Source organism: Thamnophis elegans, chromosome Z (genome assembly GCF_009769535.1).
Source record: "Thamnophis elegans isolate rThaEle1 chromosome Z, rThaEle1.pri, whole genome shotgun sequence".
NCBI lineage: Eukaryota > Metazoa > Chordata > Lepidosauria > Squamata > Colubridae > Thamnophis > Thamnophis elegans.
The window spans coordinates 102,454,757-102,472,158 of record NC_045558.1 but is presented as its reverse complement, the minus strand read 5'-3'; the positions used below and the strand labels follow the sequence as shown (position 1 = coordinate 102,472,158).

The window sequence follows — 17,402 nt, the reverse complement described above, 5'->3', positions numbered from 1 at the left end:
CCAGTTTTAAACTATTTTTTTCCTTTGTTGCATTATTTATCCCCAACATTTATGTATTTATAAGGAAAATGTACTTTTTTTTTAGTATTGACTTGTTATAAAGGACAATGGTGTCTTTTCTTTGTCATTGTACAACCAAATTTTATTTTCCATTCTTCCTGATCTCTCTGTTCTTTTTTAGTTATTGTAATTTAGGGAAAAGGCCAGTAGTTACCTTCGTACTTAAAATAATGTGTTTAGTTCTACTGGAGGCATGAAATCAGGCTGTAATTGTATAGTCCTCAGTTAGAAGAACTAGCTAATCCCCACCCCACCTAATTCTCCTCTTCCTTCACTACCACTTCCTTCTCTTTTTTGAAGCATCTTCCTTTGTTCTTTACAGTAGATAAGTTTATTTCTTTGCTGAAAGGGTTGTCTGTTGAACAATTCTTCAATAAACTTTCTGTTCTTAATTTATTCTTGTCCCATTTGTCAGATTTGAAAACAGGAAGGAAAATAAGGTATCAAATAGAATGAAGATGTTCAATTTAAAAAAAAAATAGATTTCTACATTTTTCAGCCATTAATGAGAAAGGCATTTATCTGTCTTATCCAACCTTCTTTGATTCTGTTTATTCTTTTGGTTATGACAGCCACTGCTTTATTTTAGAGCTCATAAAATGAGGACTTTTCCCAGCTGATTATAATTGTTTTAAAAGTTAATCATTGGGGGGTGATTTCCCTCCCCCTCCCCCCACAATGACCCCAGTCTCCCCCCATCCACTTGAAAAATCTTGTTCTAAGTAGTCTCACGCCAATTAAAATTACCCTTCATCTTCTGCACATACAAAGAAGGGTGATCACGTGCTGTCCAGACTAAAGAGCCATTGGGCCTAAAATGAAAACAAAGGAAAATGATTAATCATAACAAAAGGCACACAGGCTTTCTTGCTGAAATTAAGAGTGAGTGGGGGAGAACTTATTGTGACATTAAACCACTAAGTAAAGCAAGAAAGGAGTTGAAAGCAGATGCTGTTTGGAGCATTGAAAGTTAGGTGGGGGGAAGGTGCTTAAAATAGAGTCAGATAAGAATTAAACTTGGCTTAATCTGCCTTTTAAACTCCCAGCCTAGATGAGAATTTACTCTTTTCCAAACTCTTATGAGACTAGAGACTGATGTGAATACCCTGTCAAATTAGAATGTTATGTTTTTGTGGCAGAAGAATAATTCAGATTGTAAAAAAATTACTAAAGAAAAGAGCCATTATTAAGAAGAAGATGCTTTGTTAATTCTGCCATTCTAGAAAGTGTGACAATGGGGCCTTGAAGGCAGAATTTGGGGGCAGAAGGTCACCTCACCTGCATGATCTGCAAGAGGATCCCCAAAACACTGCAAAGCTGGTTTATCACATGCTGAAATCAACAAGAGAATTGGATTGGGATTAAGTTCAGGACTACCCTCCAAAACTGTTAAGCCCAGAGATTCTAAAATTCTAGTATCAACTAGAAAGTTTGTAGATTGTTGCCATCACTGCTGTTCTTCTATAGTATATTTTTAAATCATAGCTATCCTCTGTGACTGAAGTCAGGCTTTTGCCTTGCACTTATGAAATCTCTTGTGGGAGAGAAGAAGCTGAACATTTCATTCTGAATCTTGTTCTTTACTGGATTTGGCAAGTGGAAATAATTTTGTGTTTGGGGAATTTATGAGTGGAAGTATTATTTTTTAAATTCAGCATAGTAAATGTGGGGATTTCATTTGTGCAACATCTATGACCCTCCCTGTTCAAAGTTATTTGTGTGATCTCTTGATAGACCTCTGCACTTAGAGTATATTTCCTAAAGTAAAAACATAATGTAAGTTAATGTTCCTGTTAGAAAGGACAGTTGGGAATTGAAGTGGGTTTTCTGCGGTACATCCCACTGTTTGTTGGATGGTATAAAGAATCACATAGTACTTCTATGAATGTTCTAACCTTGAAGTTTAATTTCAAAAACCTTTTGCCAAGCAAGCAATTGAGACCTTGGGCAAAAAGGATCTGTGTCTTCATTGGCAAGCCTATTGTCCAAGGAGGAAAATGAAAGGAGTGAGTCAGAAGCAGTGAGAATGATGACTCCACCCACTTCTTGATTCAACTCCATCCCTTGAGGTAGTGGAATGTGGCCACATAGAGGAATATTCTCCAGCAGAACAAAATGCCTGTTTATCTTTGGTCCTAAAAGTCTAATTGGAATATTGCATATTCACTGGCTGAGTTAGAAAGGCATAACCAAATCAGTTGGCAATATGCTAACATTGGTTAGGATAAGTTTATGTATGAGCAGTTTTGAGAACCAAATCTGTTGGGTTAGTCTAAAATTCAATGTCCTGCATGAAGCTAGAAAATGAGTGAATTCAGTAGTGACTTTGGGTATGTTGATTGAAGACAGCTATTCTGGTATTGGTTTTAGTGAGCTGATACTACATATTTCCTGTAACAATCATATGCCATTGTTTTGTTCCCATCCCATTAAGTCAATCACTGTCTGTAATAATTCTGTACAGGAGGAAACGTAACTTTGTAAATCAAGTGCTGGAAAACAGTAGAAGAAGACTGAGCAATGGGAACATCTGCTTAGCCATTATAGAATAAAAGATGGTCAACTAATTAGATGCAACAGGATTTTTTTCTCTAATGTAGCTGATTAATACCAGTTTTAGAGAAAGGCATTTATCCAACTTCAGACTTGAGACTGTACTATCTCAGTAGGATGAATTGTAAATGAATTGTATGTTCTTTGATTTTATGAAGACATGTTGTAGGCCCCAATAGTACTGTTTTATGGACCTGCAACTATTTGTACTTCCCCCATGCCATAGAAATAAAGTATATAGGGTGGAACCATCTTAGCTGAATTCAGGTTGTGAATTCTTTTTGCAATAGCATCACTTGCTTCTAAAAGTTTTATGGGAAGGAACCAAGGCATTTGCCACAGCATTCTCCAACCTCATTTGTTGGACTGTAGTGCACATGAATCATACTGGTCACATTAATACAGAGATAGCGTACTTGCTACAGTGTGTTGGCCATAAGTAAATATTTGCCCATATTTAAAAAAGGCTTCATCACATTGCCCATGTACATGCTATGTGAGCTACCTCATATGCTAAATATGTCGAAAAACTGTTACTCTGCAGATATTTTTGGTATCAGGTGAGATAATATATATATAGGACAAAGAGACCATAGGCCAGGTTCATAGAATTTTCTTCCTGCACTTCATTAACTTCTTACTGAAGTCAACAAGACTGGCTTGTCATAATTCTCCCTAGTCTATAGCTTCTTAGAAAGGCTGCTGCATATTGCTTTAAATTACAGTGGATTGTTTATTGTAGTACAGTATAAATGTGATTTCAATTTGCTGTCAACTGAACTCCAAAGCAGTTTCATTGTCTTCAGCAGGATGACTAGAGACATTCTAGATGGCAATACTATTCTCACAGCTTTAAAGACATATCTTTGCATTCATTGTTGGTCTGTAGCTCTATCTTTAATGAATGTGAGGAGGAGAAAAATAGATTGCTTCTACAAACAGGCATGAATTCCAGGTCAGAGGGACTTAAAAAAATATTTGATTTTGTTTTGTTGGTATATTAAGTTCCACTGATAATTAAAGCTTTCATGCAATCATAAATAACATTTTTTAAAGCACCCGAAGCACCCTTTCTTGCATTCATGGTTGTAGCTGGGTTATGCTCATCCATCCAAGAAGTAATTTAATATTCTGTGGTGCTGTAATTTAAAAGCATAAGAGCGTGGAAAGTTTGATTGGGATCTGATCAAGCAACAATAGTCAAGAATGCAGTATCTCCCCTCCCCCACTATCTTTTCCGTGTCTGTGATTTTATGGATGATTTAACAGAACTAAAATATTGGCCCCTGTGTTATTCAGACCTTTGTGAAAGGGTTTCCTCAAATAAATTATTCTAGCAAAAAGAGCTACTTCCTGACAAGCTACTACAAGAAATAAATCTTAGGGAGTAATAGTGCATTCTTTATCTTATATTAGGACTGCCACCATTATATACAAATAAAGAAAGTTCCATTATGCTCAAAAACAGCTTTCAAAATCAAGAATTCAGTATCAGATTATACATTTAAAATCAGTATTATTTTATGTGGGAGTACCTCATATTCTCAGACACATTGAATTAAATATGTCAAATAGGAAAAACACTTTACTATTTCTAATACTTACATATTGATATTTTAGCAACTAACAATCCTATATTCAGAAGTAATTCCTATCTATTAAAGGGCAGCCTGTTTCAAAATATTCAGGTCAAAGTTAATTGGCCAGAAAATTCTAATTTTTGACAATACCAAGAAAACTCACCTTTTAGCCATACCTTCACCAGTTAAAAAAATTCCCTCCCCTGCATTTTTGGTACATTTTTTCCAACAGATTTTCTCTATATTTAGTTGAATAAGCTAATATCAAAATCCCATGTAAACAGATACTGAGAGCTAGAATTTTTAAGATCTTCTCCTCCCCACATATTAAAAACAATGGCAAGTGTTGTAAAAACAAAAATGCTTTCAGAAAAAAATGTTCAAATTTACTTTTCTTCTTAGCATTCAGGGATTTTATACCCCATATCACTTGACTTTCATCAATTCTATTTTTCAATATTTATATTTTTAAAAATATGCACTGATTTACAAAATACACTCTTCTTTCATTCATAAAACTAACTTTTCTCAGTGAAATATTTATTTATATATTTATTTTTAAAACTTTCTAGCCATCCTAAAGTTATAGCTTTTAGGGCAACATACAGTTTAAAGAAAACTCTAGGTCATACACATACAGTAGATGATACCAATCCACTGGAATAGTTTATAAAAGCATCAAAGATTTAAAATAACCAGAATTTAACTATTGAAAGCAACAGAACAGAAATTAAAAGACCATGAAAAATAGCAGAGTAGAATCAGATGGATCTTAATGGGGAGAATATTGCAAAGCTGGAAGGGACTTCCATTAAGGCTTCAGCATGTGAGGATACCTGGAGCAGGATCTCTCATGATAATCTCAGGGTTGGGGCAGAATTTATGGCAAGTTAGTTATATTAGATCCAACCATCTCTGTATCTGTGTCTAAAACATCAATTCATATAATCTTGCATCTGTATTACTACAAAACATTATTCATAATCACTTCAGATAAACCAGACAGACCAACAAAGTCAGTGGTTTTTAGTTGAAAGCAATAAATGGCACTAATATCAGCAGTGCAAATGCAGCTATATCAAATATGATCAGCTAATGGACTTTATATGGAAAGAAGGTGTTCATTCATAGCATGAAAGGGAATTGAAGATGAAATTCTGTTGGCAACTTCTCTGCAGACTAAACTCAAGCACTGAAAGGAAACTTACAAATACACTGATTTGTTTCTTTTTTTTACCCCAGCTTAATGCTTTAACAGTCTAATATAAATAGAAACATTCATTTTTTTAACATTGCGTCCCTTTCCAATTTGGAGGTTGTAACATAATCAAAAGTTAGAAGATATTTAATTAAATAATAACCCAAAATAAAATAATTTTACAAAGATGACTGTCACTTGTGAAATGTAGAGAATAGATAATAAAATAACATTGCTACTCAGATCCATTGCTCTATTGAATTGGCATCCATTTCAATGGAATGTTTACTCTCAAATATGATGGTTTAAAAAAAGAATAGGATTGAATCATGAGCAATGTTTCCCAAAATAAAATACATGTCATAATTTGGGGCTTCCAAATGACATTTTCATTACAGATTTTAAATACTTAAAATTTAACAGTTCTACAAATCATAGCAGCGCAAACACCTTTCAAACTACTGAATTATTTTTGCTTTTGCCAATAATATTAATTATTTACAGTACTGCAGTTTTCAGAACCCATCTGAAGTCTTCCCACATAGGCTTTTGGAAATATTTTTCCTCTCTTAATTTTTTCTCAGATTTAAGATTTTCATCCCATATGGATGTTTGAAATGTTCTAAGTTTTGCCTCTTCCCATCTCTATTTTTTACTGTTTCTGAGGCTAGAGAGAAATGCAGCTTGAATAAACAAATGGTAAACAACATTTTAGGTTCTCAGATACTCTTTGGTATTTATCTTTCTTAACCTCATCTCAATTTCCCATCCATGAACCTTCAAACTATTTTATTTAGTACCTTTACCAATCAAGTCCAAATTTTTGAAAAAAAATCTTCTTTCAGAAATTCTGATAAACATCCAAATTCTTTTAGAAGTAAGCAAAGGCTCGGCTGCCTGTCAGAAGTCTTTGGTGAGAAAAGATTGATCACTTTCCTCTCCCCCTCAATCCCTGCTCTTTACTTGCTCAGTTTGTGGGCAACTTTTAAAAAGAGGATGGGGGTGGAGGCCTACAAACATTCTTAGATACATCCTTAAGAACCAGTTTTGGTATTTGAAGAAAAGCATTTAAAATTAGGTTGACGATCCCAGAAAATATTCATTTGAGAGGAGAAAAGTGATAAACTATGGGGGGAGTTATTCTTTCCTGTATTCTTAAAGAAGCTTTTAAAAAATAGGTCCTAGATTACTAACTCACATCTTTTCCCATCATCTCAAAAATTCCAAGGTCTGCTCTAGAATGCATTATCAGAAACAATTTCCAAAGTCCTTTCATACGGATTTGAATTAGGCAGTTTGGAATATTTTTAATTTAAATCAGCTGTTTCACATGAGTTTGTTTCTCACTGTTTCAGTAGGGCTGGTTGTTGAATGAGAAGGGTCTTTATAATAAGGAGATATTTCTTCTGTATATCTTTCCTGTCTTTCAACACCCTTTCCCCCCTCTTCATTCTTTCTTCTGCGTTAGGCCTATCACCCAGGCCATTTGCCAGATAAACTTAAAAGACAAATTGTAACTAAATTGTCACTACCTGCTCATACTCTCCCCCACTATTGCCTTCTCAGTCAAACCTTAAGAAGCATCTTCCTCTGGATTTAGCTTTTTAAAATCAGGACAAGAAATCTTCAAGCATGACAAGTGGGAGTATTATTGCTGTTATTATTGTCATGGTTGCAATTATTAGGTATGAGGGGGGGTCCTAACCCTCTGTTTTCAACTAGAATGGCCCTGCTATTGGGCTAGCCAGGTCATGTGATGAGAAATTGGCTGCAATTTATCCCTGCTCGTCAGTTTAATAGAGCAAGGTCCCCATACGCCTGTTTTATCAGCAATATAAGATATTAAAAAATAAAAAATAAAAAGGTGGGTAGAAAAGGGGGAGGAGACTGCAAATAATACTTACACTAAAAAGGATATAAAATATTGAAAGGGCCTGAAAGATCCAGCGTTCCTTCCCCACCCACCCACCCGCATCCCCCGCCCCCTCCTTTTACACTGGGCCTCTGGAAAAAGCCATGAATTTTGAATTTGAGAGGGAGATAGGCTTCATAAACAGCCAGCCATCGCTAGCGGAGTGTCTGACGTCCCTTCCCGCTGTCCTGGAGACATTTCAAACTTCATCAATCAAGGAACCACCGACGTTAATTCCTCCTCCTTTGGAACAAACCCTCCTCGGCTTGGATCCTTGTTCCAGCAGCCAGCCTGCACTGAGGAGCCAAAAGAAAGCAAGGCATGGGCAGGCCCAGAAAGCCACGCTCCAGTCTTCTGCTCTGGGTGGAGAATTCCCCTGGATGAAGGAGAAGAAATCTTTTAAGAAAGCTAACCAGATCCCTGCCTCTTTGTCTCCCTCCTCTTCTGTGCCTGGATTTGTCCCGGCTTCTCCTGCAGGTCTGTAAAAAGGTGGGGGCTGGGGTGGGGAGGGTGAACATTTGGGTGGCTGACAGGGTGGAGGGAAGAGACAAAAAAATCTGCTATTTAAGAATCACTTGGAGAAAGGGGCAAAGGAATATCCGTCTTCCGTTTCTAATCTTAATTACTGAAATATTAGGACGAATCCTTCCTTCCTTCCTTCCTTCCTTCCTTCCTTCCTCCCTTCCCTCCTTCCTTCCTTCCTTCCCTCCCTTCCCTTCCCTTCCCTTCACATCGTTTTTATTCCTCTTGTATGGCATCTTCCTCTGTGATGGTGTTTAGACGGTTGATTCCAGGGATAAGAACGGAAGGCAATTTGGCTGCTGTGTTTTGGGAAGCATGGGGAATGGCATTGGCTATAAACTGCTCTGCTTCTATTTCCAGTGTAACAGAACGAGGAACAGAAAGAAGGCAGAAAGGAAAACCCAAAGTCTTCCCTCCCCCTCATTTCCCTCTACAGTTCACCGAAGGAACCCTTCTTTAGGCAACCAGTGCAATGCTCCAAGGTTGAAACTAATGTCCCTCATCTACTAACCAACCTAATCAACCCATCTCTATCGTGATGCCTTGAAGAAGGCAGGGTTTTGCAGGAGATATGATTCTAAGGACCTGGTCGAAAATCCCCCCCCCCCCCCCAATCTGCTAGTGGACAGGAGAAGGCAGCTTTTGGGGCTTTTCATTTTTTAGGTTGGTAACAGGGAGATAAATCTTTCAAGACATGCTGCCTTTTTTTCTCTGCTTTCTGTTTTTCTTATTCATAGTTTGTGTTATTTGCTTACCTAGAGTTCGTTTTCGGTCATTTAGTTATGAATAGCCTCCTCTTACACACATATATACTATAGGCAAAGTACAAAGGAAAGGATAAGACACAGCGAATAAACATCCACTCCTGAATGTGGATTCCTCTATAACTGAAGGCAGCTTTTCCAGAATGCACCCCCCACCACCACTTTAAGTTCATATAGGCATTTGGCATTAAGACCAAACCATTTTGCCTTGTGTGTCCCTGGGTACACAGGCACTGCGAGTCGAGGAGGATTATGCCCAACAAAATTTAGCAATATGCCCAAACAATTTAAAATGACTCTCTCTCCTCCGCCTTCCAATCCAAGCAGCCCAACATCCACCCCCATCCCCGCTAAGAAAAAAAACAGAGACGGGATTATTCGTTTAGCCGGTTGTATTACTTTGTGTAATTTTGCTGTTTTTCTCCTCCAGACGCGTGTTTAGACCACAGCGAAAAAGCTTCCCGACGGCTGAGGACGGCTTATACCAACACGCAGCTCTTGGAGTTGGAGAAGGAGTTCCATTTTAACAAATACCTCTGCAGACCCCGCCGGGTGGAGATCGCGGCTTTGCTGGACTTGACCGAAAGGCAAGTGAAGGTCTGGTTCCAGAACCGTCGGATGAAGCACAAGAGGCAAACGCAGCACAGCGCAGATCCCGCCGAAGAGGACCAAGGAAGCAACCAGGAAACAGGGGAAGCCGAGAACGGCAGCTCTTCCTGCAGAGAAGCGCGGAAGATGCCTTGTCCCTACCCAGCCGGCAGTCACAACAGAGAGAGTCGGAGTGCTCCAGCGCCTTACCCGACGCTCAGCCAGAGCAGAGCTCCGGCCGCAGAGCTCGGCGGAACCGCCGGCGCTCGCACTCTCTCCTCTTGCTCGTCCTCCTGTTCTGGCTCCTCGCCGGGCAACGGGTTCCCGGAAAGTCAGAGATCCCCTTTGCTGCCGCTGGACCCGAGCGGCTTCTCGGCGAATTCCTGCCCACAGGCCGCAGGAGAGCTTTCACCCAGCCTCCAGGGCTGTGCAGATAGCCCTTTAAGTTTCTCCCTAGAAGACCTAGACTTTTTTACCAGCACGCTGTGTGCGTTGGATTTGCCCCATTTCAATTTTCAGTAACCTCTCGAACCTCCAATTTATTATTTGCCTTGGGTAATATACCCCTATAATTAATACAAAGTGTATGCACATACCAGTTATGCCCAGTTAAGTGCAGTCATTTCAAACCTTTTAACCATGAAACTCCTCTTTTTTCCCCCTCGGTACTCCTTGGGGAAGGACGTTTCTTTAGAGAGAAAGGTGTATCTCTTTTGTGAAATGATCACATTAAATTATTTCGATCATTTTTTTTCCAAAGGAAATTTATATTTAAATAACATTCGGATTTTCCTTTATTCCACACTCCATAATGCATTATGGAGCATTTGAGGTCAAGTAGGTGCTCTAGGTGTTAAAAATACAACATAATTGTATAAGGAGGTTTTGTTTTTCAGCTCAAAAAATTATGCCCTTTAGAGTTTGAAATATTTCAAACATCGGGTTTTTTCTTCTCCCATACTGTGTTTCAACCACCACCACCCCAATCCCATTTTGATAGAGTAGATATTAATAAATGCAGAACAAGAAAAAAAAATGTCCTAATGAAATTCTCAGGAATCAAGACATTTATGTCTTAATAAAATAAAATAGACAGACAGACAGACAGAAAGAAAGACAAACAGAAAGACAGAAAGAAAGAATGAATTACCATTACCTTTTAGAAGTAGATTATTTATTTAAATGTTTTAATAATAAAATGCAAATTATTTATTGTACATTATTTTCATAGATTAAATAAACGGCTTTATAGTCTCTAAAATGCCGCATTCTTGTTTTATAGGCATTGAAAGAAAGAATCTAGTTTAGCTTTCTATACTGTTAGTTCATTGAGATTTTATTCTTAGCAGTGTTTTAAGAATTAAGGTGTAATATAAATTAATTTTATTTTCTGGTATATTTTTTATGAAAAGATACTGTATTTTTATCAGTTAATTTTGCAAGTATTGTAATACACCAGAGATATTTTAAAATATTTGTAACAGTTAAAGGGAAATATTTTTTTAAAAACAGATTGAATAGTTACAGATCACACATACAGACACACAGAGAAAATATTTACACTCCAGAATTGGGAAGAATTTAAATACCTGGAGCCAGACCAATTTGATATCTCTGTAATATGCCTAGCATACCTAGCATAAATCAGAAAGGAAGGGTAGAATGAAAAAAGGCAATATTTGCAAAAATGTTCTTAAAATGAACATGTGTTGTCACCACCACTATCATCAACACAGCAGCAATTTCACCAGGGTTTTTTGGAATCTTTATATTTTATTTTTGCTAATTTTGCTTTGAACCTATGGATTTCCTATTCACTAAAAAGGCAGGAAATGGAAATGGAAAGAAGAATGGAAATACTAGTAAGAGAATGGTGTCCAGACTTTTGAATTCTGTTTTTCCAGGCTTACAGGAAAAAAGCCAACTTTTCAAAAGTGGAAACATTCTGGATGATAAAAAATACTAAATTAACCAAAAGAGGGAGGGAAAAAAAGAAGAAATATTGTTTTCATGAAACCAATTTTTTGAACACTTTCCGTATAAAATGTCAATCTCTTGAGATCAATTCAAGTTAAAACAAAACGAAACAAAAGACTTTGGATAGACTCCTTCGTGGGAGGATTGGCTTGAAAGAAAGCAGCTGCGAATATGCTTCTTGGCCAATAGAGCTCACTTTATTATTTGCAACCCCGCATTTCTGAAATCAAAACCAAAAGAGTGATTTAAAATGTCTCGCGTTTGGGAAATTTTGCTGGATTATGAAAGGGAAGCCCTAGAGAAGAAACGAAATGAAAACAGTAGCTCTCTGACAAAACATATTGTTATACTCTCGCACACAGGCGGGCGCGTACACACAAATAAATCATATTGCGTCTTTGTTAAGTCACGGGTATTTTCCATAGCCTGGCAAAAATTTTGGGAGGAATTCAAGTCGCAACGGTGGGCCAAAATAATGCCCGACACCCGAGAGAGGAACAGAAGGACGAAGAACCGGCGCCGAAAGGGGTGTGTTTGTGTCGAGAAATGGAAACTCAAGATGGCGCAGGGATCTCAGCCTGCGCGCACGGGAGTGTTGGGGGGGGTGTTGCTGCAGACCTAGGCAGCCATTATAGATGGCAGAAATTGTTCTCTTGCTACGGGGGGAGCGTGGGCAGACAGGAATGTAGGCCGTCGATGAGCAGGCTGTGAGCTTCTGACATCTCAAATTCTCCGTTCGTCAGATTGTCGCTCAAAAAGATTCGACAATTATGCAATGAGCTTAGGTACGTTTCTTTGTTAACTGCATTTTAAGAATAACGGATACACATTTCCCTTTTCATGAAAATAGATATATTTCGTCTCCCTTCTTGCATAATAATAATAATAATAATAATAATAATAATAATAATAATAATAATAATAATAATAATCCCCCTTAGAAAGCCTAATTAAAGAGGTCCATATCTATCGGAGGAAAGAACAAACCCTTAAATGTACACTCTCTAAAGCCCTCTTCTTGTATTTTGATAATATTATGTTTTAAAATTTATGTTCCAGCAAATTTTCTGCTCTGGGCAATACAATAAACTACCTTGCACTGAATATTAGTAAGCAACAGGATAAATTAATATCCATTTTTCTATTCTGAAGAAGTAAAAAATAAATTCTGTAGCTGGGCAGAAGTAATCAGTGAGGAAGGAAAAATTGTTTATTTTACACTTCCCAGATAAAGAGCAGTTTATTAAAACCAACCATTTCAAAAAACAGAGACAAACACACACAGACCATCTTGCTTTGGTTGGTGTCTTTATTTCATTTTGTAGAACTGTAGATTTAAAGATGACAGCTTTGTATTTGACCCTGCGAGGGATGATCTTTTCTATGGAAACAGTCTCTGATTTTTGCCCGCTCTAGGAAAATTCTCTGCTTCGCAGCTGAGTAGAACAAACAAGAATCTCATTTAGTGTGGACAAATCTGGCATACCTGCAGCAGCCTTTGGCCCCCAAACTAATTCTTGGTAACACAATAGATTATGAGGTCTTCTTTTCAAATACCATTATTCTTTAGCATCTTAGAAGCATCAGTAATGGGGTATGTGAATATCTGAACAGTTATACCAATTTCACAAATCATGCCAATCAAGTTATTTATTTGAATTCAAATAAATCAGAATTCAAGCATTTTCCATGGAGGCTTACTTGCATTTTAAACAGTTGAGTCAGTCCAAATAGAATCAATTTAATTCAACAGTTTGACCCAATACTTTGGGAACATCTAAATCAATTCAGACTGATTTTCCAAATACATTTTGTAAGTTTGCAAAATATTCAATTCAAATATCTCTGATAAACTACATATTGTCCTATTTTTTTTATTATATATATTATATATATTATTCCTTCTTTCCTTCAGCCCTCTTATGACCATAGTCTTGGCCCTTCTCCCTTTTGGATTCATTTCCTATGGAACTGAATAGTAAACAGCATAATAGAAGGTCTCATACTTAGGGGTTGTGCAGTAAAGGGTTACCAAAGTTGCTATGAAAGTATTACTGCAGCATAAAGGGTAATTTATGAAATATGCATGGATGAATCTTTTGAACAGTTAATTCATGTACACTTTTGTCTTGGCATCATTCTTTCACTCTTTGGAGACTGGCTGCTGACATGTCACTCAGAAGCTAAATATGGCTCCTATTTAAAAAAAGATTGTATATTTTGGTCTTATACAGATAAGCATGGGGTATATAAACTACTGTTTCCTACTTATTCCTAAGTGTATGAGTACAACTGGGATGTTTATGGGAGAATATACAAGGATATATGACTTATAACTGACCCTCATACTTACAACTGCTGAAGCATCCCCACAGTCACACAATCAAAATTCAGGCGCTTGGCAACGGTTGTGTACGTAGGATAATTGCAGCATTCTGGAGTCATGTGATCATTTGTGACCTCAGCTGGCTTTTGGAAGCAAAGTCACTGGGGGAAGCTGGATTTGCTTAACAACTGCATGATTCACTTAGCAACTGAAGTGATTTGCATGAGAACTGTGGCAAAAAGGTCATACAATTGGATGAAATCTACTTAACAATCACTTTGCTTAGCAACAAAATTCAGTTGTGATCATAAGTTGAGGACTACCAATATTGCTTAATTATTTGTATCTTCCATCTTATTTCTCTATTTGACTACTTTTTATAAAGGGAAATTAACAGTTGCATCAGTATTTATTGCAATTTATTCAGATAACTCAATTAATTCTCCCTATATTCTCTTAACACCAATTCTATGCAGTTAAATAAGAGGCCTAAACTTGCCTGGCTGAAAGTCACCTTCAAGCTTTAGTTGTCACACTCTCTCAGAAGTTTGCTTTCAGTCCAACTGTATGTTAATGCATACAGAGTTTTTGTTTTTGTTTTTTAAAAAAGCCCTCTCCAGATATAGTATTAAACTATAAAGTTTACAATGCCAAAGCTGGGTGCTTGATCTAGGACAGTGATGGGAAATCTTTTGGGCTCAGTGTGTCAACAATTCAGAAACTGCCTAACCTGACTCTGCTGGCATGTCACCCCTACCCCTGAACAAAAGAGAAACAATTCTATATCTATATCACCCTATCACTGAACAATGGCATTCAATGTTCTCTGCCATTTTGAGACAAGAATCATATGCAATGTAACTCTTAAATAATTTCTTTAAAAAAACCATTTTTTAAAAAAAAGAAAATCCCCCAAGAAATTTCAAAAAGAGTGGAAGGAACCTTTAAAGTTTGGGAAAGGGAAATAAAGGTCTATACATTTACCTTGAGTGTTCAACTTTGACTTCCTCTGTAAGGCCATTACATTAAAGCTTGGTCAGTGCTAAATTTAGTATTACCAAGCATGATTTATTTAATTTGCTTTAAATGTATGTCTAATCCAAAGAGTTTCTTAGATGCTATTTCAATTGCACCTCATCTTATGCATTTCAATTTTGCATATAGAAAAAGATATATTATTTGTTCTTCTGCCTTGAACAGCAGCATCCTTTGGAGCTCCAGACATATATTGCACTAGATATTCTGGTAACCATCCGTAGATATTCAGAGTGCACATATACTTCATAAATGAACTCCTATCCATATTTACTTCAGAATAAATTGAATTTCTCTTAAATCCACTAAATTAAATGGATTGTAATCCTGAATCTGTATCCATAGGATTGCATTTTTCATTATTGTAAAAACAACATTCAGTGTGCAGTTCACATAACTTGGAAATATACTGCTTTTGGTGACAGGAGTATAGCTAAACTTGCCTTTCATATGTACATAATTTTGATTAGTTTTTATATAGCCAATAATGACAGCTGATAGTTCAGGGCTGAACCTAGCATCGACAATGTTCAGGCCAATCTTTTGATCAGTTTGGCTCAGGCTGATTCCCGACAAATATAGATAAGAAATCAGTAATGTCCCTTCTCTTTTGGTTCAGTCTGCAGCAATTAGGAAGAAAACTATATCACAACTTCTTAGGAGACAGAACAAGATTTTGGTGAGAGAAAATTGTTGGAACAATCCTAAAGAAGCATATATTTCTAACCAAGACAAAAACATGGTTATATATTTAGCAGTAATTTTAGACTGGATCTCATACCAATGGGAAACCAATTAAATATTCAATGCTGCTTGGCACTGAACACCATTTTCTTTTGGAAAAGAAACCTTTAAAAAAAAGAACTGTAACTATATTCACATCCAGTCTTTCTTTGTCTACAATTAATTAAAAAAAATAGAAATATTTTTTCTGTAGGTTTTGACAAGAGCGTCGCAGCCCTGATATAGCTGCCCAATTCATTTGCTTGTGTCTTTCTTAATCATTTGATGTTGTAGGTGGTCTTCTTTGGCATCCATTTGGATGCAAAGCTGTAGGTTTTAGCTTTGAAGTTCAAACCCAGCAGCACAGATACACCCATAATACACTTAGAGATCTGCATAAATAAAAATGACAGCTCCCTGCCTCCGATGTTCATACAGCCCTGACAGGAAAATGGGAGCTGCCACTTTACAAATGCAGTTATAGATGCTCAAAGCTGATTATAGTTTGGGGGCAAGGATGAAGGGGTTAGGTGAAAGATATAATAGAAAAAGAGGAGGCTGGTAGGGAACGTAAAGGAGAGAATGCTATAATGCATTAGGTTCATGTTTAACTTTCCCTTAAGACCAAAATATGTGTTATGAAAAACCAATCCAAACTGCTATTAGTAGAAAAATGGAGTGGTGGAAAGCTGTTTATATACAGTCTAAGATGCAGAATTTTTATACCGTGTACTTTCCATGAAAGTATCTGCCTGCAAAACCTATTGAAACAAATTGTATCATTATATAAGCATAATGTCATATTTAATGAGATTTGGTAGGAATTTTTTTCTGAAGAGTTGCCATCAGGTTAAGTAGTCAGAACCAATAACCATAATTTTCCTTTTTTTTAATTTATCGCATTTAACCCAGCTCTTTAGCCAAATAAGCCTCCCTGAGCAGGGTTACCTACACAATTCAGAAATGAGAGTAGAGTTTAGATTCAGAAAACATGATTTGAATAATGACAAAGGAAAAAGATAATTGTATAGGAATCAGGCTCTGAAATAATAATAATAATATAATAATAATAATAATAATAATAATAATAATAATAATAATAATAATAATCTATAATATAATATACTAGTAATAATAATAATATAATATAATATACTACTACTAATAATATAATAATAATCTGTAGCACAAACCAGCAGTGGTAATTCCAGTGGTAATTGGCACACTGGGTGCTATTCCAAAAGCACTGGAATTACATTTAAAACAGTAAAAAATTGACAAAATCACCATCAGTCAAATGCAAAAAGCCTCACTGCATGGATCTGCACGCATATTATGAACATACGTTACAACGTCCTAGGCCCCTGGGTGGGGCCCGACTAATAACCAATGCCAAATCCGGCGAAACAACTGGCCGCTGTGATACAATTGTATAATAATAATAATAATTCATAGGATCATGAGGTCTTGACACTGGAGTGACGCTTTAGTAATGACTATTGGAATCTTCTGGGAGGAAGATCATTTTCTTGGAGCTGTGTTCAAATTTCAGAGAGATACACAAGTGCACTTCACAGAGATTAAGGTGGGACTTTCTGGTTGCCTCAATGCTTTGTTACTCATGCATTTATTTTAGAAACTGGACATAAGTTTGGTCATTGATATAATCAAGCAATGCTCCATAAGGATTCTATTTTATGAAAAATTAGATTTCTAGTATCAATTTAATATATTATTGTTGATCAATTTAGTTTGTGATTTATGCTGCGTTAATTAAGACTCTTTAGTTTAACACTAAGTAAGGAGCTTCAACTTAAAGTTATAGTTTATAAATAATTAGTAAAAAATTTACATTTCATTATTTGCACTTCATTCTTTTGTTTATTTTAGGATTTAGTACAGATAGATAGAGGTAGTCCTCAACTTATAACCACAGTAAGGACTGGAACATTTGTCATTAAGGGGTGTGGTTATTAAATGAGAAAACACATGACCTCATCCAACTTTATGAACTTTTTTGCCACAGTTAAGTGAAGCATATGGCCGTTAAGTCCATCACATGATTCTCCATTAATTGTACTTGTTGGAAGCCAGCTGGGAAGATTGCAAAGAGTGATCACATGACCCTGGGATACAACAACCATTGTAAATATGTGCCGGTTGC

The 17,402-nt window shown here is 36.6% G+C and overlaps 1 protein-coding gene across 1 annotated transcript; it reads left to right on the top strand.

Moving 5' to 3' along the window:
• The first annotated feature begins 7,373 nt into the window (after positions 1-7,373).
• On the top strand, positions 7,374-10,416 carry HOXB2 (homeobox B2). The gene is made up of 2 exons (XM_032237963.1): positions 7,374-7,780; positions 9,020-10,416. Exons 1-2 carry the CDS (start codon positions 7,408-7,410, stop codon positions 9,697-9,699), a joined length of 1,053 nt encoding a protein of 350 aa, XP_032093854.1. The 5' UTR covers positions 7,374-7,407; the 3' UTR covers positions 9,700-10,416.
• The last annotated feature ends 6,986 nt before the right edge of the window (positions 10,417-17,402 follow it).

Coding starts and splice junctions, on each gene's coding strand:
- HOXB2 (XM_032237963.1), top strand. CDS start 7,408: ATGAATTTTGAATTTGAGAGGGAGATAGGCTTCATAAACAGCCAGCCA. Junction 7,781..9,019: donor TGTCCCGGCTTCTCCTGCAG/GTCTGTAAAAAG, acceptor TTTCTCCTCCAG/ACGCGTGTTTAGACCACAGC.